We start from the raw sequence: 27,452 nt of genomic DNA, 5'->3' as shown, positions 1-27,452 counted from the left end.
TCTTTTCTAATTTTATTGATTTGAGTCCAGTCCCTTTTTTTCTTGATGAGTCTGGCTGAAGTTTATCAATTTTGTTTATCTTTTCAAAGAACCAGCTTTTAGTTTTATTGATCTTTGCTACTGTCTTCTTTGTCTCTATTTCATTTATTTCTGCTCTGATCTTTATGATTTCTTTCCTTCTACTAACTTTAGGTTTTGTTTGTTCTTCTTTCTCTAGTTGCTTTAGGTGTAAGGTTAGGTTGTTTGTTTGAGATTTTTCTTGAGAAACAGATTTTAAAATTAGGATATCGTACATAAAACTCTAACTTATATTCATATTAACAGTAAGTCAAAACATGAGAAAACCACACTAAATTTTCACTTAAACTTTCACTAGGTAAAAAGAGAGAGGGGCATATCAAAGAAATTCACAGATATAATCCAGTTTTACATAGGTACCCAACCTCAAGCCTACTGCCAATATATAATATTTTTCCTTGATCCCTCTAGGTCAGTATCCTTTATAACTAAAGTTGCTATAGACTTGTAGTGAGATGTTATTGCTACCCTCTCTGGCACTGTGTGTATTATTTCCAGTGCTTGATCCAGGCCAATGATAGCTGATGGATGAAAAAGGAGAAGAGAAAAAAATATATTTTATGCTTACACATATTATCTATATAGGCCATTTTGTTTAGTTATTTAGGGGCATATTTTATTCTACAGGTGTACATAAATATATACAAACTTCCTTTGATAAAGTTTCCAACTAGGACCCATAGATTTGGCCCTTTGAGAAGAAGTATTGCTCCCCAAGGTACTGACTATTTTGCAAAGATGCTGCTCACCAGCCAGCACATAATAATAAGAAAGCAAAGAACAGTATTATTTTGGCTTTACTACATTAATTGAAGCTGTTGTTCCTAGAAGAAAACAATTTACTTTTTATGTCTTAAGCCAACATATAAGACATAAATCAAGATCCACCTGGGCCAAATGTTTCAGGGGCTGTTAACAATTTAAGAATAATGTAAAATGTAGTTAACATACTTAATTTCTCCATAATCTCTTCATCTGTCATTTTGGCCTTCTTTTTCTGTTTGTCTGAAGTCTTGGCACCACTATCAACATTAGAATCACCAACTGGTGCAGGAATAGGATCAATTACAGACCGTGTATAAATCTGCAGAGAAACAGTTAATTACCGAGACTTGAGGAAAAATATTTTTAGGTATTCTTACTGGCACACTGTTCAGTTCTTTGATTTTTTGACAAAAACTAAGTTGTCCTCAGTGTTCTAAAGAATGAGAATAGTATTTTCAGACTTGTCTTATGAAAGACTGGTAACTAAGATGCAATGTGAAACATTTTTCTTTGGCACGTCATGTATATATTTTAAAAGTCTGTGTAGCAAAACAGCAGATCTGTGAATGAAATTTAAGTGTAACCAGATTGAAAATAATATGCCAGAAATGAAGCAAAAAGAAGTACAAGTTAAAAGTCATATTTTTTCTACAAGAGAGAAATAAGGAGCAAAGAAACCCTGATGTTGAAATAACTATTATTAATTTCCACAAAATTTTTTTATACAAATATAATATCTACCATTTCATTTCAAACAGCCAGTTCTAAGTGGTAAAGAAAATAGAGCTCTCTACCATTAGATGAGGATCCATTGGCAGTCCTTGGAGCCTTACCCGCCTATTGTGCCAACACTTCATCATGCTCCCTGGACTTTATTTGTATTAGTACAGGGAGAGGGACAGGACTCTTTCTGTCTCTATCTAAGGTTTTTATTATTAAAATTCTCCCATATCTGTTAGAAACTTCACTCTCGGCAGCCTCTTGAATGATACCAAGGCTTTAAGAGAAATGTTAAATGGGAGTTAAATACGTACTTTGGATAAAAGGTAAGATCCAAGTTTTAGATACAGTACTTTTCTGCACTGAGATAAACAGAAAGAGGCAAAGAAACAGATGAGTTCTCTGGAACAGATGGTGTAATACAGAAAGAAAACAAAATGAGAAAAGTATTTTAACTTTTAAAGAATCCATTCGGTTTTAATTTTCAAAAAACTAGTTTTTTGATGAGTGGTGTTTAGGTAAAGATCTCCTAGTCAAATATCCGATATTAAAACATTTTAAGCCTGAGGACTTTAAAAAAATTAATCACTGGAAGTTAAATACAGACTGCTTTTTAAAACACACATGCACAGACACACACAACCCAATTCACTAATCAGAAACTCACTGATTTTGTATGATCTGGTCGTGGGGCAATAACAGGAGGAGGAGTCTCTTCATCATCATCGTCTTCTTCTGTTACTACTGCTGTTTCCGAACCCTTGGTATTCAGCTGCATTTATCACAGGAGCAAAGTGAGGAAGACAAGTCAAATATGACTATCTCTCTTTTTCACCATACTTGAAAAAATATTTAATAGCTCATTTCAAAGCAATAAAACCTCACTGGTTCTAATCTAATCATTTAAAAAGTAAAGGTAGGGGCTTCCCTGGTAGCGCAGTGGTTTAGAGTCCACCTGCCGATGCAGGGGACACGGGTTCGTGCCCCGGTCCGGGAAGATCCCACATGCCGCAGAGCGGCTGGGACCGTGAGCCATGGCCGCTGAGCCTGCACGTCTGGAGCCTGTGCTCCGCAATGGGAGAGGCCACAACAGTGAGAGGCCCACATACCACACACAAAAAAAAAAAAAAAAAAAAAAAGTAAAGGTAATTCTATATGTTACAGAAAAGTTTATGAAACAAATGTATACAGTAAATACCAAGTATTCTTAAGAGGGAATTCATACCTTTTATAGAGAATTTTATACCGTTTTAACAAGCCCAAAAAGTAAACAATCATTTCATTTGTTAAGACCAAAAACAAAAATCCTCTGGACTTTGTATAAGTCAGAGATTTCTGGCTATTTAAAACAGCTAGATTCACCAGAAGTTGTGACTAACAAAGCAAAAGAGGAAGGCATTATCCTTTATATAGAGCTTATTATATGCTAGGTGTATGCTAAGTAGGTACTTTACATGTTATTACATATAGTCTTCAAATAACTCCAGGAGACTGTGTCCTCCTAATTGAGGAATTGAAAATAAAATAGCTACTGTTTGCAAGAGGTATTTGTGCTTACATGATAACTTAGATAAAGTTTCAGACAACTCTGAAGATTCTGACAGGCTTCTATTGTTCAGTATATTTCCATAGTCTATATTCAGTAGGATGATGCCAGAGGAAAATGCTGGCAAGTTCTTTGTGTTCATGTTTATATATGGAAACATTATCAAAAGTAGCTAAACTGCTCTAAAGATCATAAGCTTTAGTTACTTTAAGCATCACCTGAGGAAATTCTATTTGCTTAATATGGCTTCCTCAAATAATCAAGTGGCTAGCTAAAAACATATGTCAATATTAAGTAGCTATTTCTGGAGGCTGTAATTTATTTCAGAAAGTAAAATAAAAACTGAGACTTGTTTGGGGTAACTTAAATTAGAACAAGAGCTATAAGAAATAACATATTAACTTACTGCTGGCGTTCCAGACGGGAAGCCATCTTTCTCTGAATACAAAACAGAAAATAATGCTAAGTTAACAATTCAAAAAATAAAACAATTTTATACAATAAAAGGAAAAAAAGATAAAGCAGAGCAAGTAAAAAGTTCTCAGACTGATTTCATTTTAAGTTGAATTAAGTCTTGAGAAAAACAATATCAGTATTCAAACAAGAATTTACACATTATAAACCTCAAGTTTAATGGAACTCTGTAAATTTGCTAAAAAGCATTGAATTGTATACTTCAAGTGGGTGACTTTTGCAGCATGAAATTATACCTTAATAAAAAAATTTTATTTGAAACTATACCTGCATTTCTTAAAATAAGACAGAAGTCTATTCATAATGATATTTTTCTCCAGCAAACTGCCTATCAAGGAACTTAAAGAAACCAACAGTAACTCTGCAAAGGAAAATTACTTACATAAATTTTGATCACTATGAAAGCAAATCCCTGAAGACAAAACACAGTTCATGAAGACTAAATACCACAATATTCATTCTGGAGTTTAGAAGAGCAAGTTTTGTTTTACCTTTTAAAATGACCAGACACACACACACATGAATATACCATCTCTGTTCAAACACTGATTAAAAAAAAGATTATTCATTTACACAGACTTAGAAGTTGACAAGAAAGTTGGGGACAAATCTGACCTTTTGCTAACGTTGTACTAGACTATGTAAAAAAGGTCAAGATTTACCAAGTGGGCTCTATTTCTTCCTTCAACACAGCCCTTATTTCTACGAGAATGCAATCAAAATAAGTACAATTAATTAAAACTAAATGTATGATTTTTAGCTCAATCATATTGTTTTTTACAACTACATGTATGACTTGAGAGGACAGAGAAACATATTAAATAATAACCTGTGATGTAATTAGCAAAATCTACACTGAGGTAAACAGGACAAATGATTCTGTTTCTTTAACAAATAAACTGCAAGAAAAGGAGAGCACGAGAGCAACCAACGTGAGGGAGGGGAAGCCTAAATAATAAGAGATGCAAGAGATACCACAATCAACTGTAATGTATGGGTTTTATTCTAATCCTTATATGAACAAATAAACTTAAAAAAACCCCACTATTCTCCAATTCTTACCTGATGATATTCCAATTCTGAGAAAAAATACTTTTAGTTCTAACGCTCATTTTATGTTTATATATGTGATGAGTTTCAATTTTTGCGCAAACATTTTTTACTTCAAAGTCTGTGCGTTTATATATAGTAAAACAACCTGTCCCACTGACAATAAATATATTTCTAGTACAAACATGCCTATAACTCAGCCTCTTTCCCTTCTATTGCTGAACTCACTCAAAAACAGTAAAGAGAAAAAAACAAACAAAAGGTCCAAACACCCACTTTTGGCAAAACTAAGAGATTAATATAATCCCCAGACTCCAAATTATACATAAGAACTGCCACAATGAGTTTACAAAAGGCAGGATGTATGCAGGGAAAAAAGTAGCTTAGCTTTTTAATTTTTCCAGAAGCAATCTTTTTATCCAGAAGTGCTCCACAACTCTACAATCCCATTTAAGTCAGCCTTTTACCATGGTCTGATGTCTTACCAGGAGGAGTAAAGCTCAGATATTTCTGCTTCACTGTGTTGGAGTCATAGAACTTTAAGACATCCAGCACAGCCTGAGGATTCTTCTTTTGCTCTAGTTTGGTGATATTGGAGGTCTGTAATAATCGAGCCCACTGTTCTGGCATGCCCTAACAAAAAGATATTCAGAAATTAGTTGTTTTGAATTGCTCTAATTAGATCAATTTCCAGAGAAAAGTTAGAAAATATATAAAACAAATCAATCTACATAATTGTAGGTATGACTAAATTCTAAAAAATGTCTGGTTTTCTAAATCTATTTTGCAAATTATAATCAATAGGCTCAACTCCCTAGGAAAAGAACACATCTAAACACAAACACTTTTGTAAGAAGAGAAAAGCACTAAGAATTCACAGTTAATGTGTGGATGGAAAAGTTAATTTCAAATTTAATACTGAAAGGAAAGGTTTGAGTACTGCTTTATAAATGAGTCTCAACTTGGTAAACTTACAGTGAATTCTCCAGTAACAGCATCAAAGCCAACGTGGATGGTGTGCTCAAAATCCGATGGAGGAGAAATTTCTGGCCTTTCCTTCTCTTTCTTCTTACTTCCTAGAGGGCATTAAAAAAAGAGCCTCTTTAAACAAGATTAATAAATGTACTTATAAAGAGCCTCTTTAAACAAGATTAATAAATGTACTTATAATCATGTTTATAGTTTTCCCAAAACAGACTAGGAATAAAATTATTCTAAAAAAGAAATTTTCCCTAAAAACATTGGCTGATAGGAAATTGATAAATCAAGTACAAAAACCTATTCTGTCATCAAGGGCCAGGGTTGGGGGAGGGGGGAGGAGGGGGAGGGTGTCAACCTGTGTTCTGCTTAAAGAGGTGCACAGACTGACCCAGCACCAGGCCTGAATAAAAGCCCTCAGGGCAGAAGAGAGAGCCCCTTAGATTATCAGTTCTCTCATAAATAAAGAACTATACCTCAGATGCCGAACAATCTGGAAAACAAAGTCTATCAAGTCTTATTTCCAGTGAGCTATACTCATCTAGAAAGAGCAATTTACATTACTATGACTATGGATAATATACACCATATAAACAGTTTACAAGGACCACATCACCTTTCTTGTGCAGCAACTCTTAACTCTTCCTTTTTATTGACATTAATAACTGTTACATTTTAAGATTTCCCAGTTCTTCTGTGGTTCTGCCAATTATTTTTACAACATTGCTGCCACACACCTATCAATAATATTCTCTGTAAATTCAAACACATCAGTTCCTTTTTTTCCCCACCTAGACACCTTGCTCTCAGATCCTCTTGCTCTAATCTGCAGTGGTTTATCATGCGGAGGCTTCTGGCACAGCTATTGGTCCTAGGTCATTCCTTCACTTTTATGCTGTGCTAGAATCTATTTTCTGTATCTTGTGTTCTCCTCTTCTGGTACACACCTTTGTTTTAATTTATAGTTCTTGACTAACTATATATGATAGTTCTTGACTAACTATATATGTATTTAGGTTGAAAATACCATCCCCCTTTGAATTTCTTCTAATTTCCAGTGTTGCTATTTAGAAGGCCAAAGCCATTTTCTCATTCTGAACCACTGTTGAAAATCAGCTGACCATATATATATGCACAGGTCTATTTCTGGATGTTCAACTCTCGCAATAATCTCTTTATCTTATGCCAATAGTATAAGACTGCCTGGATTACTGTAGTTTTATAATAAGCATTGAAACTACACAGTATAAGCCTTGTGACCTTTTCTTTCTTTTCTTTTATTTTTTAAAAGGAATTCACAAGTTTTTCTTGTTTTATACATATATTTTTTATTTATTTTTTAAAATTTATTTTCTTTATTTTTTTCAGCTGCATCGGGTCTTAGTTGCAGCATGCGGGATCTTTCGATGTGGTGTGCGGGCTTCTCCCCAGCTGTGGCACTCGGGCTTCTCTCTAGTTGTGGTGTGCGGGTTTTTTCTCTCTAGTTATGGCGTGCAGGCTCCAGGGCATGCAGGCTCCAGAGTGCGTGGGCTCTGTAGTTTGCAGCACGTGGGCTCTCTGGTTGAGGTGCACGAGCTCAGTAGTTGTGGTGCACAGGCTTAGTTGCCCTGTGGCATGTGGGATCTTAGTTCCCCAACCAGGGATCAAACCCACGTCCCTGCATCGGAAGGCAGATTCTTTACCACTGGACCACCAGGGAAGTCCCCGACCTTTTCTTTTTTAAAAAATTGTTTGGCTGTATTCTAGGTCTTTTGCATTTCCATGTGAATTTTAGAATAATCTTGATAATTTTCAAAAAAAATCCTGCTGGGGTTTTGATTTAGACTGCCCTGAATCGATAGATCATTTTAGGGAGAACTGATTTATTAACAATATTGTGCCTTCTAATCCATGAAAATAGTGACTCTCTCCACTTATTTAGGTCTTCTTTCATTTCTCTCAGCAATGTTTTATAAGTTATCATTGTACAGATCTGTTACTGCTTTTGTCTGATTTCTGCCACAGTATTTCAAAAGGTCTGATGCTACTGCAAATGGTACATACAGCTTTTTAAATTTCAATTGTTCATTGATGACATAGAGAAACACAATTGATTCTTAAATACTGATCTTATATCCTGAAACCTTACTATTAATATTAAGCCTTACTTTTTCTTCCAGTAGCATTTTGTAGCTATCACAGAATTTCCTATAAAATTTCGGGCTTCCCTGGTGGCGCAGTGGTTGAGAGTCCACCTGCCGATGCAGGGGACACAGTTCATGTCCCAGTCCGGGAAGATCCCACATGCCGTGGAGCGGCTGGGCCCGTGAGCCATGGCCGCTGAGCCTGCGTATCCGGAGCCTGTGCTCCTCAACGGTAGAGGCCACAACAGTGAGAGGCCCGCGTACCACAAAAAAAAAAAAAAAAAAAAATTTCAATTATGTTCCTGGTGAATAAAGACAGCTTTACTTCTTCCTTCCCGCTCTGGATTCCTTTCATTTATTTTTCTTGCCTTGTTGCACTGGCTAGAACCTCTAGCACACTGTTGAATAAAAGTGGTGAAAGGGAAATCTTTGTACTTTTCCTAATCTAAGTAGCAAAAGCCATTTTTTCTCCACCAAGTTTGATACCAGAGCTAAGTTTTTCAGAGAAATTAAAGGTATTTCCTTCTATTTCAAATTTGCTGAATGCTTTGATCAGAAATGAATATTGAATTTCGTCAAATGCGTTTTCTACATCTATTGAGATGAATGTGTGGTTCACCTTTTAAATTTTGTTAATATAGTAAATTACACTGATTGATTTCCAAATGTTACACCAACCCTGCATTAATGAAATGAAATCCACTTGGTCATGATGTATTACTCTTTTTGTATACTGTTGGGTTGTAATTACTAAAATCTTGCTAAGATTTTGCATCTATGTTAATGAAGGATATTGGTGTGTAGCTTTCTTCTCTTGTAATGTCTTTGGTTGGGGTATGAGTAATGCTGGTCTCATAAAATGATTTGGGAAGTATTCCTTCCTATTCAATTTTCTAAAGTTTGTGTAGAATTGGTAATGTTTCTACCTCAAATGCTTGGTAAAATTCACCAATGGAGCCATCTGAGTCTTTGTGGGAAGGCTAGTAACTATAAACTAAATTTTCCTAAGAAATATAGGGTTTGCAGGTTACGTTTTTTTTTTTTTTTTTGAGTGAGCTTTGAAAAACTTGTGTCTTTCAAGAAATTTTTTCACTTTAATGTGTTGAATTTATCTGTATATTTGTTCATAATACTACTTCTTTTTAATATCTGTAAAATGTATAGAGATACCATCTCTATACCATTTGTGTCTTTTCTGCCTCCCGACTACCCTGCCAGTCTTGCTGAAGGTTCACCTATTTTATTGGTATTTTCAACGAATTAACTTTTTATTTCATTGATTTTTCTGTATTTTTTTTTATTTCACTGATTTCTGCTTTGACTTTTATTATTTCTTTTCATCTACTTACTCTGGATCTCACCTGTTCTTCCCTTCTAGTTTATTAAAATGGCTTAGCTGAAATCACTGATTTGAAATCTTTCTTTTCTTTTCTAATATGGATGTTTTAAATACTATAAATGTCCTCTAAGTACTGCTTTAGCAGCATCATGCAGATATAGATGTCTTGAATTTTCATTTTCATTCAGTTTAATGTATTTCCTAAATATTCTTTTAATTTCTTCATTTATTTGGAAGTGCTTTTATTTACTTTCCAAATATTTCCAGGGATCTTTCTGCTACTGATTTCTAACTTAATTACACTGTGGTCACAGAATATACTTTGTGATCTGAATCTTCCTAAATTTATAAAGACTTTAAAAAATGGCCACAGAATACATCTTTGTAAATGTTCCACATTCACTTTAAAAGAATGGAATATTCTATAAAGGTCAATTGGTCAAGTTGGCTGATAGTTTTAGCAATTTTCTGTCTACTTGTTCTACCAATTATTGTGAAAGTGTACTGGAACTTCCAACTATAACTGTACTTGTCTATTTCTTCTTGAAATCTGTTTTTTGTTTCATGTATTTTGAAGCTCTGCTATTAAGTGCATAAATGTTTAGCTCTATTACACCATATTGATGAATAGACCCTATTATCATTATAAAATGAATTATTCCTTATCCCTTAACTAGAGGACTATTTCTTGCTCTAAAATCTACTTTGTCTGATACTAACAAAGCCCATCCAGCTTTTTTTCATTGTTAGCATACTTTATTTTTTTTTAAAAAGCACCAGTGCTCTCTTTTTTTTTTTTTTGAAGCTGTTCAGTCTTTAAAAAAATTATTTATTTATTTGGTTGCACCGGGTCTTAGTTGCGGCTTGCCGGCTCCTTAGATGCGGCATGTGGCCTCCTTAGTGTGGCATGTGAACTCTTAGTTGCAGCATGCATGTGGGATCTAGTTCCCTGACCAGGGATCAAACCCTGGCCCCCTGCATTGCGAGTGTGGAGTCTTATCCACTGCGCCACCAGGGAAGTCCCATTGTTAGCATACTTTAAAAAATTTTTTTTTTTTTTTTTTTTTTACGGTACGCAGGCCTCTCACTGCTGTGGCCTCTCCCGTTGCGGGGCACAGGCCCTGGACGTGCAGGCTCAGCGGCCATGGCTCACGGGCCCAGCCGCTCCGCGGCATGTGGGATCCTCCCGGATGGGGGCACGATCCTGTGTCCCCTGCATTGGCAGGTGGACTCTCAACCACTGCGCCACCAGGGAAGCCCTAAAAAAATTATTTTATTTTAACCTATTTTGTGGCTTTATATTTTTAAAGTGGGTTTCTTATAGGTTGCATATAAATTTAGGTCTGCTTTAGCAATCTGTTAATCTCTGTCTTTTAAACAGGGTGTCTAGATCAGTAACATTTAATGGGATTGCTATAGCTAGGTTTAAACCCACCATTCTTTCATTTGTTTTATAATCATCTCTATCTATCCTTTGTTCCCACTTCCTTTTTTTCTTCTTTTGGATTAACTACGTGTTTTTTTTTATAATTACCTTTTTCCCCCTTCTATATGTGTCTTTTCTTTCTGACAGCGTTGTTTTTTAAACAGACTTTTTTAGAGCAGTTTTAGGTTCACAGAAAATTGAGCCTATGGACTTCCCTGAGGGCGCAATGGTTAAGAATCCACCTGCCAATGTAGGGGACACGGGTTCGATCCCTGGTACGGGAAGATCCCACATGCTGCAGAGCAACTAAACCTGTGCACCACAACTACTGCCTGGGCTCTAGAGCCCACAAGCCACAACTACTGAGCCTGCATGCTGCAACTACTGAATACTGAAGCTCGTGGGCCTAGAGCCCATGCTCCACAAGAGAAGCCACCGCAATGAGAAGCCCGCACACCACAACGAGTAGCTCTTGCTCGCCACAACTATAGAAAGCCCGTGCACAGCAGCAAAGACCCAACACAGACAAAAATAAATAAATAAAATAAAATAAAAATAAAATTATTAAAAAAAAAAGAAAATTGAGCCTAAGGTCTGGATGCTTTTAAGATTTTTCTATCACTGGTTTTAAACAATGATTATGTGCTTTTGTGCAGTTTTCATCATGTTTCCTGTGCTCAGAATCTACTGAACTTCTTGAATCTGTGGGTTTATAGTGTCCATTAAATTTTGGGGGAAAAAATCAGCCATTGTTTAAAGTTTTCTTTTTAAGTTTTTTTTAAAATAATTTTTATTGGAGTATAGCTGATTTACAATGTTATGTTAGTTTCAGGTGTACAGCAAAGTGAATCAGTTATACATATACATGTATCCACTCTTTTTTAGATTCTTTTCCCATATAGGTCATTACAGAGTACTGAGTAGAGTTCCCTGTGCTATACAGTAGGTCCTTATTGTAAGTATTGTTTTCTAAATGTCTCTCCTTCCCTCCTTTAGAGACTTCAGTTATACTTACATTAGTCTGCATGAAGTTGTCCCATGGTTGTTCACTTTTTCAGTCTTTTTTCTCCAAGTTTTATTTTGATGGTTTCTATTGCCATGGTCTTCAAATTCACTAATCTTTTAAATCTGCAATGTCTAGTCTACTGTTAGTTTTGTCCAGTGTATTTTCCAACTCTAGAACTTTGATTTGTTCTTTTTTCTCTCTTCCTTTGCTTTCCCTTAATATGCTGAATCCTTCCTTTGGGTTCTTCAACATATAGGATACAGTTATTTAAATATTTTAATGTACATGCCTACTAATTCTATCACCTGTGTTATTCTGGTATTGATTCCAATTGATGGATTTTACTTATTTACTCATATTTATTTACAAATATTGACTGGATTTTACTCATATTTATTTACAAATATTGATTGGATACCAAGCTGACATTTTTTTCTTGTTAGGTGCAGATATTTTTGCATTCCTATAAATATTTGTGAACTTTGTTCTGGGACATAGATAGGTGATTCATAGCTGTCTACTCATATAGGAGAGAAACAAATTTAGAAACAGTTGATCCTTTTAGGTATTATTTTTAAATAATAATAAATAAATAAATAAAAGGCAGGGCTAGAGCAGCATTTTATCTAGGGCTAATTCTGTCCTGCTACTGAGGCAAGACCTCTATCCAATATTTTGTACTCTGAATAGCGGGAACAGGAAATATTCCGGGCCCTGTGTGAGCTTTAAAGGCTGTTCCCTTTTATAATTTCTAGTGGTTTTTTCCCTCCAGTTTTGGGTAGTTTCCTCACATGCATGTGCTACTGAAGACTCTAAGGGAATCCTCTGCAGATCTCTTTTTCTCTCTCTCTGTTCAGCTGTTTACTCTCTGATACTCTGACTACAAACTAGCAGCCTTGGCACCCCCAAATTCCCAGTTCTGTTTTTCAACTTTTTGAGACCACTTAATTGTCCCTCCCTATTGCTGTAAACTCTTCAGGCAATAAGCTGCATCAATTATAGGACTCAACTCATTTGTTTCCCATCTCTTTGGGATCACTTTCCTTTACTATTTGATGTCCAATGTCTTGAAAACTGTTGTTTTGTACATTTTTTCTCAGTGTTTTAGTTTTTTTAGATGGGGAGATAAATCTGGTCCCTGTTACTCCATCTTGAGTGGAAGTATAACAGGTTTTGCCATCTTATCTGTGGTATAATGAAACTTCAGGATGATGTGATTTGATATGGTCTTCATTCTTTCACTGTGTTGAGCACTCAGTGAGCTGCCTCCACCTAGAAATCATATTCTTCGGATCTGGAAATTTTTTTCTATTATTTAATTATTTTCTTCTATTTTCTTTGTCATTATTAGTTAGATAAGTCCATCCTGGTCTGATCTTATAACTGTTACCTTTTCTCTCATATTTTCCATCTTTGTACTTTCAACAATCTGGGAAAATTTTCTTGACTATCTTCCAATGCTTTGCCTATTGATATCTTTTGTTTGTGTTGATAATCTTAACTGTTGATATTCCAATAATTATTTCTCATTGTTCTCTGATCATTTTTTCTCTGAGAAAACTTTTCCTGTTTCATGGATGCACTTTATCTTCTCTCTTTGAAGATTATATAGTTTATGTGTGTGTATATGCTGGGGTTTTTTCCCTCCCTGTTTCTTCTACATTCACATTTTGCCCCCTGTTGTTTTGGACTCTCTTATGTTAAGGGTTTTACTCAAATGTCCGGTGATGCTTTGCCGTCTACTCGTACAGAAAAGTATTAAAAAGTTAACTGGGAGATAAGTCAGGCTTTTCATTAAAGGTAAGGATGGTATGGAGTATCTGAAATATTTCTCCCCAGGACATTCTGTTGATCCAGAAAAAAATCGTTCATTCTCTTGTCTGAGGGCTTTGACTCAAGGTACAAGTGCTCTAAAAGCAGGGCAGAAGAAAGAAGTTCAGTATGTTAACTTTCCTGAATCTGCCTTTTTCATTTTGGTTCTGTACCTTTTTCTGACTCCTCTACAAGAATAAGGAGACTCTCAGACTTAATTCTCCTCAAATAAATATATCTTTTTGTTCTTTTGTTCTCCCAGAGGATGGAGTTATATTTGCATGCCTACGGGATAAAGGAGGGGCCCTGAGGGCCTTCAACACATCCTATATAGATATTCAACTAATTCCCCCTTTTCAGCCTATGTATTACACACAACCACACACACACACACACACACACACACACACGAAATTGTGTACCTCTAAATCCTGAGCCTCTGAGGTTTTTACAAGGGAAACTGGTCACTTCTCATAAACATTCCCCTCTGCAAACACTTAGGATATGTTTTCCTCTGTTCTGCTTAGTCAGTTACCATTCTCCACCACTTCACTCTTCCAAATATGTATTGAAATCTCTTGTATACTACTGTCTCCTCTCCCATTCTCTTTGTCCTTGTGATAGAAAAAATAATTCTTTTTTTACTGTTATTTTAGTTGTGTCTGGGGAAGAAGAGTAAATAGAGGCGTGTTTAACCATTAGATTCTCCTAATAGGCTATGGTAGGAGGGCAGCACACATTGGTCGTGGAAAGGAGCAACTGTTAAGCCTAATATAAACTTTGCTACCTTTACTGAAATGCACATTTACATCTCTCATAAACAATCTTTCATATTCCATTAGACCGTGAATAACCTGAAGTCACGCGTTCTACTTTCTCTATTATGTCCCTTGACTTCTAACTTGGTATCCTGCATATAGGAGGAAATATTTATTAACCAACTATAAACTAATAGTTGACGACTCTTTATACGGCTCTGAACTGCTGACAGAAAAACATACAATTTCATGCACTACATAAAAGTATTTGTTTCTTCTTTTTATAAAATCTGCTCAGTATCCACTTCTGATATGTACATAGTTGGGAAAGATGCCATTTTCTTTCTTTCTTTTTTCTTTTTTTTTTTTTTGCGGTACGCAGGCCTCTCACTGTTGTGGCCTCTCCCGTTGTGGAGCACAGGCTCCGGACGCACAGGCTCAGCAGCCATGGCTCACGGGCCCAGCCGCTCCGCAGCATGTGGGATCTTCCCAGACCGGGGCACGAACCCATGTCCCCTGCATCGGCAGGCGGACTCTCAACCACTGCGCCACCAGGGAAGCCCGCCATTTTCTTATATGACCCTGATTACAGATGACTGGTAGGCATCTAATTCAAGCCATGTCAGCCACAGTTGCCCACACACTCCCAGACAGTTTGATTGGTTCAGGGGTGAATACATAAACTAAGCCAGACTTAGGACCCTTAGAATCAGTCTCTCACCAGTGAATGTAAGAAATAAAGCCCAGGAACTGTTGAGGGCTGTATTTCCCAACACACAGAGAAAAAAAATCAGTCTGATATAGAAAAGAAATATGACCAGATACACAGAAAGCAGAAAAACTAGACATATAGCAGGAGAATTCCCGGTTCCTGTTGTATCTAAGGCCCAGCCATATTTTTCAACTTGGGAATTTTGAAAAATTTACAGATATTTAATAGAAAGTTTCATATATGTTAGGAGTATAGAATAAAGAGTTAAAGAAAAGAAGTGAAAATGATTAAGCAGAACTTGAAGCACAATACCTTAAAAATCTGTTTAATTTCACTTGTTTTTATATAACACACATACACACAAATACTCCTTGCATTTTAGTAGTCCTAGTAGGAGGGGAAAGGGATATTAAAAACAGTATCTAAAACAAAAAGATACTGAGACATGTCTCAAATCAAACAATGTGCTGGAAGGATATTGCTATGTAAACAGAATCACTGCTTTGTATCTCTGGAATCCAAGAGCTATATGGACAAACAACAACAAAAAAACCCCACAATCATCTACCTACAGGATGTCCACCCAGCAACTGGATCACCTGATGGGAAGTAATGGAACAGGGAAAGAAACTTCTTTTAATAAAAATGCACAATTTTTTAGTGGGCTGGGGGAAAAAAGGATTCTTAGCATCATTTTTCAACTTCATGAGACAACAAAACAAGCAGTCAGGCAGCAACCTTCAGCTAAGAGGTGGGTACCCTGAGTGATGTGCTGCACAAAAGGTACTTGAAAGAATCCTAAATATGCCACTACCATATCCTTAAAAGCCACCACTACTTAGACTACATTTGAGCTAGAGTCTAAGGCTAAAAAAGCCCCCATTTCTTTAAAAGGAAGACTTTTCTGTTCAACAGAATCAGTGATTACTGATTACTTTGTTCTTTTGACCCAAAACAGCTTCAAACTGGTGACCTAAACTTGTTGCATCACACAGAAGGGTATTCTCTAGGAAATAGTGGAGTATGGACTACTATTATTAATCTTAGAACTAGATTTTTAGACCAGAAAGAATATTTACAGTTCTAAGTCATCTTCATAACCAACTAGAGGTGAAGGTACATATAGGTTGAATAATTAGATACAAAAATTGCTTTAGTTTATAAATACACACCATTCAACACTAGCTAACTGAATAGAGCTTTTAAAAATAAGCCAAGACAATGGCTCACGGACATTTTCGTTATCAAAACTACTATACTTGTTAAGCCCATTTCTCACCTGGACTACTGCAAAATCCTCCTAACTAGTTTCCGACTTCAGTCTTAGATCTCCAACAAAACCTATTTTCTAGACAGCTACTAGTCTCGCCTCTTTAAGACAGAAATGTGACCAGGTCTTCCCACTGTTTAAAATCCTGTAATGGTTCCCCAGGAAACAGGATAAAATCTGAGTTCTGTAGCATGGAATACAAGGGCCCTTTGTGAACTACTCCCTGCCTACCTCTTTAGCCTCTTCTGCTACCTGTAGTTTCCTACATACATCATGCTATTATTCTCTCTTCTTCTCCGCTTTCACACCACACTTGACCATACTCAGCTCCACGAATGTGCTATGATCCGCCCCCTGTACCTGGGCCACTGAAACTCTTTTCTAGGCACAGAACATAGTTTTTAACTGTCAAAATCCTCCTATTTTCACTTACTCATCCTTCAGTCTTCAGCTCTAATATCCCTTCTTAAGGAAGCCTTCCCAGATATTAAGGACATCTTACTCTATCCCTATTATCACTTTTCACAGTTTGTAATTATATGTTGCAGTCTTTTACTAGTGCATGAGGGCAGGGATATCATCTGCCTTGCTGATCATGGAATCTCTGATGACTCAGAGTGCAAAAGATACATAATTAGCAAGGATATTAAAAAGATTTATTCAGGCAAGTTGTTATAAAAGGTACAATTTCTTTCTAATTTTCTTAATTTTTACAGTGACATGAAAACCAATAATGAATAACTGAAGATAACTCTAGAGTCTTTTTTTTAAATGAAAATATTAGCTGTCTGTTTAGTAATAAGGACAGCAATAAGGGATGTAAATTTGAGAACAAAATTAATATCTCTAGATGAGGCTTTACATTAGAGTTGGCAAAGATCTTAGGGTCACTGTAATTTTTTAAAATAAAAATACAATTTTTCCCCTTTTATCCTTCTGTTTAAGGTGATAGACCAAGCACATATTGTGGCTCTCCCCGTCTACACCAAACCTCTTTATTCACCGTGGAACAAAATCTGTGAGGAATGCCCAAAGATGAAAAGCAATTAGGATAAAACTAGAGAGAGAAACAGCAGCTCAGGATGTAGAAAGGAGAAAGAAATTGCAGATGGATTTCTGTATTCATACAAGCATGAACGTGCATACACATTCACATTCCTAACCCTGATTCCTAACCCTCAAGGTTCAGGCCCTGTCAGAGGTGTTAGCTCCCAGAAAGGAACTGTAAGTGTGGGAGGTTGGGTTGGAAAGGGAGAAGAGCCCCAGGAATAGGAGGAATCAAAGAGCACCCCACCCTCCAAACATCTTTTTCTCTCTCAGTCTAAGTGAAAATTATGCACTCCTAAATATCTCCCTCCAAATAGACGACACAGAGACTCTGCAGATGTTCTGCTCTCAACTACAAAGCTGAATGCAATTCTCCCCAACTTGCCCTACAAATTCAAGGCAATTCTAATCAAAGCATCAACAGGTTTTTTAAAAAAGTACATGATAAGCAAAGTCCAAAATTTATACAAAAGAGCAAAGGGTCAAAAGATCCTGAAGAACCACATGGTACCAGATTTGCTCTATCAATATTAAGAATTATAAGCTATAACAATTAAGGCAGTCTGGTATTAGTTTAGGTACAGAGAAATGAGCCAATGCAATAAAACAGAAAACACAGAAACAGATTCTGGCATACATGGAAACCTGACAGATAATGGCTAATACTGTAGGTTAGTGGAGAAATGATAAAAGTTTCAATAAATGGTCTGGGACACTGGCTTAAAAAAAAAAAGTGAAAATGAATCTCTCTTTACAAATACACAAAAACCAAATCCAGATAGTTCAAAGGTTTAAATTGTAAAAGCCAAATTATAAAACTTTTAGAAAAACCTAAGAAAATATCACCTCTAGTTTGGCAAAAATTTCTTAAAACACAAAAAGCTCAAACTTTACATAAAGGAAAGGAACTGATCAATTCAACTACACCAAAATTAATAACTTCTATTCATCAAAAGATACCACTGAAAGGGTGAAAAGGCATACTGCAACCTGGAAATCTATATTTAATAACACATAGCTGACAAAGGATTAGTATATAGACTATAAGGAATGTTTAAGGAAAAAGAACTCAACAGAAAACTGGACTAAAAAACAGGTATGTCACAGAAAACACAAATGAATAGTAAATTAATATATGGAAAGACACTCAATTTCCCAAGTCATCAGGGAAATCCAAATTAAAACCACAATGAGATACCATTTCACACCTCCCAAATTGGCAAAAATTAAAATCCCATAATACAAGAATTGGCAAGGATGTTCAGCAATAGAACATTTGTGTTCTGTGGGTGAGAATGAACGTTAAAAAAAAAAGAACTTGAGAAAGTAATTTGATAAACCTAGTCAAGTCAAACATGGGAATACCTTGTAACTCCAGCAATTTTACGACTAAGTAAAATTGAGAGCAATCTTTTAATCTTTGGCCAGGACCCACATCAATACATTTTACATCCTGACACACACACAACTGAAACAAAAGTTTCATGAAACTTTTGCAATAACTCTATTTACACTGTGCGCAATAACTCTATACTCCATTTCATTTAGTGTCATCCACTATATAGATTTCGTAACTCACTATTGCAGTGGTTCTTAATATTAGATGCACATTAGAATCCCCTGAGGTATTAAAAAAATTAAAAGCAAAACCAAAACTGATGCCCAGGTAAGCTCCTGAAGACTGATTCAATTGGCCTGCGATGGAGCTTGGACACAGATTTATTTAATTAAGCTTCCCAAGAGATTCTAATAAGCAATTAGAATCAAAACGACCTGATGTCTGAAAAGCACTGCCCTAGAAAAATATTTCCACATGTCCACCGAGAGATATGTTCAAAATTACCCATAGCAGCATTGTTCATGAAAATAATCCAAAGGTCTATAGATAGGAGACCAGGTAAATAAACTGCCATCTATTTATACAGTGTACAGCAATGAAAATGTACTACGGCTTCATATATCAACATTAGCGGTAAAAAAGAACTACAGCTATATATATCAAAATAAATCTCAAAAACATGAGGTTGAGTGAAAATATACATCCTGAAAATATGCATATACTGTAGTATGATTCCATTTATAAAATGTTCCCAAATAGGCAAACCCAAACCATATATTATTTGGGGATATTATGTCATAAGATTATAATAAAAAGCAAGAAATAAAAAATTGTTGGGGGAGGAGAAGGAGGAAGAGGAGGGGTAGGATGGGGTGTGGCCGATGGGGACTTCAGGGCATACTGGTAAAATTCTATGTTGGGTGGTGGGTACAAGGGTGTTGATTAAAATATATACATTATGTATATTATACTCTTTTGTGGATGATGTCACCACAAAACTAAAAACTTAAAGCAAAATTCTATTTATGTAAAGTTCTAAAACAGGCTGAACTGATCAAAGGTGAAAAATCAGACAGAAGTTTCCCAAAGGTGGGGGAGGAGTAGACATTGTGTTTGGGACACAATGTGAAAGAGTCTTCCAGGGAGATGGAAGTGGTGCATAATGTGATAGGGGGATAATGATTATGGCTTACACAGGTCTGTCCATTTGTCAAAACCGTAGTTAATTTTCATGCATTTCAATATATGTAATTTTAACCAAAAAAGTAAGTGGAGAAAGAATGATAATTGTTGAAGCTGGGTTACAAGGTTCATTAGACTGTTACACTTTGTATAGTTTGACATTTTCTATTTTTTAGAGAAAGAAAAAAAGGAACTGGATAAGAAAGGCAAAGCTTTTTTTTTTTTAAAGAGCTTGTAAAGTTTTAAGATTAGCACTAAAAAGTTATTAAATCTTGAATATAATAAGCACAAGAAAACAAAAGACTTCAGAAATCACCAAAAAAAATTTAATGGATGTTAATTACAGACCTCAAAAACTGATAAACCTGAAGGCAATCAGAGCCTTCCCTAGGACCCCCAGGTACCCTCACCCTCCCTTTGTTAGCGGGGGACCTTGAATTAGTTACCACTGGTACGTATTAATATTTCTAGGAGAAAAGAAAAGAAAGGGGAGTTAATGAAGGAGGGTAAAACTGGAAGATTCTCAGTATGATCAGAGAGACAGGCATGCTCTGCTACATTTATGTAAATGCGTGTTCAATTTGCTCACAAACCCCACCACCCTACCATTTACTCAAAGTGCGGGACTGTCCACACTTCTCCTTCAGTTAGTGCTCTTCTCTTCCCCTTTCCAAGGCTGTCCCCAAGTATATGCTGTTATCCTATCTTGAGCATTCTCCTACCCCAGTTTTGCATTCTGCTCTCCAATAGGCAAGTAATATCAACCCTTTCATCAACTTCTTCTGGTACTAACCACCATAAACTTTTTTCTAACCTCCGCAATTATAAATACTGTGTTTACACTGCCATTTTTAGGTTTTCTTACTTTAAATACACTGATTTACAACTACGGAAGATTACAATTTAGTGCTCTCCAACACGTCCACTTTTTCTGCCTTCTTCCCACGCATACTTTTTGGTTCATTTCCTGATTTCCCCCTTTATCTTTTATTTAATCCAGTCTAAGTACATATACTTTTCATTCTCAAACATGTCAAATACACATGCTACCACTTCTGTTAAATAAACTTAAAAAACATTTTCATGAGGCTTTTCAGTTACAACCTCATATGAAATCTTAAAAATAAGAGGAAAATTAGAAATAAGAGATATACACTAAAATGAACAGTTTTTCAACTGCTCAATGATTATATCCTGCTGGCATATCTAAATTCTCTAAGACTTGATTCTCTATTAATATTAACTATATTACCTCATTCAAATTTTCATTGATTATGTATTTTCAACTCTCAAATTAAATGTGTATTTATTATTATATACAAAGCACTGTTTTCTTCCACTAGGGTTTACCTCTCCATGTAAACTTAGACATATATAAGTGGAAAAATATCTTTACCTCTACTTATATCTATTACTAGCTGTCAGAGCCATACTGTCATGTTTAATATAATAAAACAAACTAATCCCTAACTTTTATTCTAAAATCCATTACAGTCCATAATCCCTTATCCAATTCTAAAATCCATAAAGCTCTGAAAACCAAAAGTTCTTTCTTTAGGTTTGGCACCAAAACAAATTTAGTGAATTCAACTTACGTGAGACTATTTATAGTCTTTATTCTACTTTGTGTGACTAGACCAGTGGTTCTTAACTGGAGGCAATTTTGCCCCACAGGGGAATCTGGCAATGTCTGGAGACATTTTCAGTTGTCACAACTGGGTAGGAGGTGCTACTTACTAACATCTAGCAGGTAAAAGCTAGAAATGATGCTTAACATCCTACAGTGCACAAGACAGATCCCTGCAACAAGGCATTATTTGGCCCCCAAAGGTCTATCTTACTGAGGATGAGAAACACTGGACTAGACTCTTGTTTATGGAAGATCCATTTATGTGTTGACTACTGAGTGTTGCCTCAGATGAATCTGAGGGTATTACAGAATACATGATAAAAAGACAGCATTACTACTACTCAAAAGTCAGAAAAACTCTTAATTCCAAGCCACAGTTGGCTCCTGAGATTTCAGACAGGAGATTGTAGACTTTATATTTCCATTCTTCTAATGGCAAGTCTTTCTCAAATATCACAAATCTCATTAATGTTAGGAAGCCATGAACTGTGGCCCAAGCCTTAGAAAATGAAGGAGGGGAGTACAGAAATTCACTGGACGTAACAAATAGAATGAGCAACAGCTTTTGTTTTATTCTTTTCCATTACAGTTTAAAATAAACTAGCCTTCCTATTTTTTTCTTTTTTTGGCTGCACCGCGCGGCTTGCGGGATCTTAGTTCCCGCCAGGGATTGAATCCGCACCCTCAGCAGTGAAAGCACAGAGTCCTAACCACTGGACCACAGGGAATTTCCAAACTAGCCTTTCTAATAGTGCCTATATACCACCATCAATTGTATGTTTACTGTTCTCACCATAAAAGATATCAGCTTATTATACTTTAATTAAAAAGATATCAAAACCAATAACATAAAATAATAACTGTGACTCTTGAAATCACAGTAGCTATTTACCTTTCTCTGTGCTTGAGAATATAGAGATGATTTTATTCCTGGGCTTTTTTTCCTCTGGAACAGAGGGCAAAGGTTTTAAACTGTGATTGGCTGACAAAGGGTCTTTGCCTCCAGTGCTAAAAATGGTACTGCTCATTCGCACAGGGGGTGCTGGAGGCTTGTCTTCCAGTTCTCCGTTATCAGACATGATTCAGAATTATGATATGGCCTGAAACAGAAAGGCAAAAACATACAGTTAACAACAAGGTAAAAAATAGTATGGACAGGCACAAAACAGTATTAATTACCTCCCCAACTTCAAATTAGAAAATGTTACCCATTTAAAGCTGTAAAACTTAAGAGATGAAATTAGTTGCAATATAGGCAATCTCCCCTAACACAGTTGGTAAATGGCTAGCTGAGGGAACCTTTGAAAAGTCATATCCCATTAAGAGGACTATGACAATTTGGGGGAAGCAAGATGACACTAACGTATCAGAGTATATCATCTATTCAGCTGGTTCTAAGAGTAAATGTTCCAATGAACAGACAACATAGAGTCTTAAAAAAATAATAATTTGAAGAGGAAGACTATGTCCTGACCAGCCAATAATAGGATATATGTCTCTGATAGGTCTACTTCTAGAGCAGAGATAGGATGCTTGCTAGTAAAAATATCAACCAATAGCCTCCAAATTGATTCCATGCTTGCTAGCTTTGTCATTACAACTTAACCTCAATATAAACTTTCATAAAGGATAGGAACGTGCCACTGATACAATATTTGGTTTCTCTGAAAATCTGACCATCTAACTACATATGTTAGTCCCTTCAAGTCTGGGAACACTGACAAAAGTAAATCCAGAGTTTGGCCAAATCCCAAGGTTCTGTCATCCTGTGATGCCCTGTCCAGGCCATCAAGTTACCCTCCTTATCCACATGGCTAATTCAGCAGAAATGTCAACCTTGTTTACATATATGTATACACATCTATTTTATGTCTTTAAAACAAAGTAGATTACACACATTTAAAATCAGCAGTGAAGGAGAGGGGATGCCTAACTTATAGATGAGCTCTGATACAAAAGTATATATGTTAGGAAATAATACCTCACTAAACAAGATTTTGATTGATAATTAGATCCTGATTTGATTTTAACATTATTTAATACATGTAAGTGAACAAAATTTTGTCTATGTACAATGAAAAGAATGCAACTGTTTTTAGATAAAATTAATAATAATTTAAAAGATTTTTATTTAGTCTGAATGCTAGTACCTGAAGAACAGTAGGTATAATTTGAAAAAAACTGAGGGATGAAGAATTATACCTAATTCCACGCCAAATCTTACAGCTTTTGTTTCCCTTGATAGAGGTATGTCAAAGCACTACTGTATAATTTATATGTCATATGACAGTTATTTTTCAGCCTACAGGAGGAAGAATGAAAGAAGGTAAAGGGAAAAATAAACATTTCTGGAGGTAACGAGCTGGAGAAGAGAGAAAGAAAAGATCTATAACTGTGTATGAGAAAGACTGCCTGAAGTGAAATTAAACTACTGGTGCTCAAAGGAAGAAATGGAGGTGGGATCTAAGAAGGTGGTGTGAACAACATACAGTCAGATGATTCTTCCAAACCAGCTGGTCACATCATGTGGATTACCTGATGAATTGATAAAATCAAGACAGATATTTAGCTTTTATGTGACCAAACATTAAGGCAAAACAGATTAACCCTGGAGTAGCTTTTATCTTTTTTTAAATTTATTTATTTATTTTTTTGCTCACTTTTATCTTAATCACCAGTTACAATATAGAAACTACACGTTTAGATTTTGATTACACTGTGAATTGCTCCTATTTAAAAATCAGGGTAACAAAATTCCAAAATACATTTGCATGCATTTATAGAAGGAAATGCACCAAAACATTAACAGTGGTTATCTGTGATTAATAAGTAATTTTTAAACTTGATTATAATCAGCATAGCTGTAGTTAAAAAAAGATCAATATAAAACAGGGCACAATAATTATTTAGTGTAAACTGACTATAAATTCTATCCTTAAGGCTGGCTCATAAATGGAACATAACTAGAAATTGGCAATGCACCTTCAGCTGCATGTTGTCCAGTACTGGGTTGTGGAATCAGATTGCTTTGGCTGGAATTCTAGTTCCATCATTTACTTAAGTGTGTGACCTCAGGACTAAACTGTGCCTCAGAGTTTCTTAGAGAAATGGCTGGTTCTAGGCCTGGACAGGGAAAATACAAGATGAGTCTATAGTGTCTTATAGTGTCAGAAGATAAGGAAGTACTTATGAAGGATGAGAGCATGTCAAAAGGACACAGGAAAGAGTTCCCAAAAGCCAATAATGGAATGATTTGAGCAATAAAATTAATAAAGTAGTATATAATCCAAAGTATAAAATAAATACACATAATTCATATCGATACAAAAAAATTGAATAAATAAAATGGGGTGGGGGGACAAATCTTCCTTACAAAAGAATTCCAAATAATATATATGTAGATACATTCCCTTCTAGGAGTTGGAACTTAACTTCCCTCCCCATTTGATTGCAGGCTAGACTTCGTGACTCATTTCCAAAGAAAAGAGTATGGAAAGGGGAAAATAACACCACAATGGAAGAATCTGGCATTAACCAAGTGATCAAGGTTAACATCACTAGTGATAAGTCACAATGACATCATTAATCTCCTGACGTAATGTGTTGAGGAGCACAGTCCACCTCTGTGGTATTCTTCCCCAAACCCATATCTAGTCATGGGGGGAAAAATCAGATAAACCCAAAATGAGGGACATCTTACAAAATTCCTGACCAAAACTTCTCAAAACCGTCAAGGACATGAAAAACAAAGACAGATTGAGAAATTATTATAGAATAGAGGAGGCTAAGGAGACATGACAATGTGGTATCCTGGAAATGAAAAAAAGACATTAGTGGAAAACCAGGTGAAATCCAAATAAAATCTAGAATTTACTTAATAATAATGTACTAGTGTTGGCGTCTTTGCTTTGAGATACATTTTATGGTTTATGTAATGTTAATATTAGGGGAAGATGGGTGATAGTTATACAGGAAATCTACTATCTTTGTAACTTCTCTGTAAGTCTAAAATTATTCAAAAATAAGAACTCTAGGGGCCTCCCTGGTTGCGCAGTGGTTGAGAGTCCGCCTGCCGATGCAGAGGACACGGGTTCGTGCCCCGGTCCAGGAAGATTCCACATGCCGTGGAGCGGCTGGGCCCGTGAGCCATAGCCGCTGAGCCTGTGCTCCGCAACGGGAGAGGCCACAACAGTGAGAGGCCCGCGTACCGCAAAAAAAAAAAAAAAAAAAAAGAACTCTATTAAAAAAGGAATAAATTCCTCAAAAAGTTAAATATAGAGTAACCTACCATATGACCTAGCAACTTCACTTCCAGTATATGCCTAAGAGAGTTGAAAACACATGTCTGCACAAAAACTTGCATATGAATGTTCACAGCAGCATTATTTGTGATAGCCGAAAGAGGAAAACAACCAAAATATCAACGGATGGACAAAATATGTCATATCTATACAATGGAATACTGTTTGGCCACCAAAAAAGAGTCAAGTACTGATACATGCTACAACATGAAATAAACCTTGAAAACATAAGTGAAAAAAGCCTGACACAAAAAGACCACAAATTATAAGATTCCATTTACATGAAATGTCTAGAACAGGCAAATCCACAGAGACAGAGAGTAGATTAGTGGTTGCTAAACAGTGAGGGGAATGGGACATGACTTTGGGGGAATGAAAATATTCTGGAATTAGACATTGCTAACAGTTGCACAACCTTGTGAATATATTAAAACCACTGAACTGTACACTTTAAAATGGTAAATTTCAGCTATGTGAATTACATCTCAATTTAAAATAGGAATTAATAATATTTACCTCATAAAGATTAAATGAGTTAATAACTGAAAGCTGCTACTGTTACTATCATGATATTATTATTTATAAGATTCTATGCTAGAAGTTGGAGAAAGAAAAGAGGACTTAATTCTTCTCCAAGAGTTCATAATCTACTGGGAAAGACCAGCACATACATATTTAGGTTAGGTTATGCCCTTTATCAACATTTGTTCTCAACACATGCATATTAAAAGCCACTTTGTTTCTTCAAAGCAGCAGTTCTCAAAACATTTTGGCCTCAAGACCACTTCACACTCTTAAAAATTACTGAGCATCTCAATTTTTGTTTATGTGTGTTCTATCTATATTCACTATAAGAAATTAAAATGAGCTACTTAAAGTATTTACTTCATTAAACCCATTACATTACAATGTTATTCATAAATAACATTTTTATGAAAAATAAAATTTTCCAAAACAGAATATAGTGACAAGAGTGGCATTAGTTTACTTTTCTGCAAATCTTTTAAATGTCTGGCTTAGTAGAAGACAGTTGGATTCTCATATCTGCTTCTGCATTCAATTTATTGTGTTATGTTTTGGTTGAAGTATATGAAGAAAATCTGGTCTTACACAGATATGTAGCTGAAAAAGGGAGTATTTTAATAGCTTTCAGATAATTGTGGATATTCTTCTTTGATACTACAGCAAACTCAACCTTCATAAGCTTAGCTATGGACTCTGAAACCACAGCAATAAATTTTTTGTACTCTGTTACATTAAAGCCATTGAATTCTCTTGCACTTTGAATGGATCTTTTACCCATGAATGAATTTTGTAATGTCATGAATTGATTATCTGGAAAGTATTGGCTCACTCAATTATTAAGATATTCCAATGTTGACACTTCCTTATACAATAAAAATAAAATCACATTCATTAATATCACCACTGATCTCATCAGAAAAGTCCAGGTATTGGGAACCTGTCAAACTCAAGAAAGTGAATACAAGTTTTCTAAAACTCTAATTTTCATTTGAAAATTTAAATTTTATCAATTAACAACAAATTCTGTCACTTCATTCATTTTCGAGAAAATGTCTGCCAAATACCTAAGTCTGAACAACCAGAGTTGTTCAGTGGGCCAGTCGTTCTTTCAAATAAAAATGGTGTTCCAGGAAATGGGGCCTTTTTAAGCTCAATCATATAAGTGGTTTTCTGTAAGACAACCATTTCATACTTCATAAGTACCTTATGAGTACTTCCCATTTTGCTATACAAAATACTTTAAAAGTAAACTCAAAAGTAGAGATATAATAAGATTAGTAATTTCATTGTTTCAAGTACATTCTTAAGTTAAACTGGCTTTTAAAAAAAAACTACAAGCACATAGCTATTGCCTTGAATGAGTTGTATTAA

The 27,452-nt window shown here is 35.6% G+C and overlaps 1 protein-coding gene across 3 annotated transcripts in view; it reads right to left on the bottom strand.

Moving 5' to 3' along the window:
- PAK2 (p21 (RAC1) activated kinase 2) overlaps nucleotides 1-27,452 on the bottom strand; it is an 80,509-nt gene that overhangs the window by 19,081 nt on the left and 33,976 nt on the right. For 2 of the 3 annotated variants that reach the window (XR_003433097.1, XM_027108020.1), the window contains exons 2-7: nucleotides 22,148-22,355; nucleotides 5,609-5,709; nucleotides 5,119-5,266; nucleotides 3,516-3,547; nucleotides 2,231-2,335; nucleotides 1,030-1,162 (exon numbers count right to left, since the gene is read on the bottom strand). Coding sequence is in view for 2 of the 3 variants with exons in the window: in XM_027108020.1 (XP_026963821.1) it covers nucleotides 1,030-1,162; nucleotides 2,231-2,335; nucleotides 3,516-3,547; nucleotides 5,119-5,266; nucleotides 5,609-5,709; nucleotides 22,148-22,334 (706 nt within the window). In the remaining variant the exon portion in view is untranslated. Of the gene's footprint in view, nucleotides 1-1,029; nucleotides 1,163-2,230; nucleotides 2,336-3,515; nucleotides 3,548-5,118; nucleotides 5,267-5,608; nucleotides 5,710-22,147; nucleotides 22,356-23,744; nucleotides 23,791-27,452 lie in introns of those variants that run through there. The other variant, XM_027108027.1, reaches the window with a different exon arrangement.

This window comes from Aethalodelphis obliquidens, unplaced genomic scaffold (genome assembly GCF_003676395.1).
Source record: "Aethalodelphis obliquidens isolate GAN/ISIS:26980383/991018 unplaced genomic scaffold, ASM367639v1 scaffold1, whole genome shotgun sequence".
Classification (NCBI taxonomy): Eukaryota; Metazoa; Chordata; class Mammalia; order Artiodactyla; family Delphinidae; genus Aethalodelphis; species Aethalodelphis obliquidens.
The sequence above is the reverse complement of the archived record's forward strand: the minus strand, read 5'-3'. Positions and strand labels throughout refer to the sequence as shown.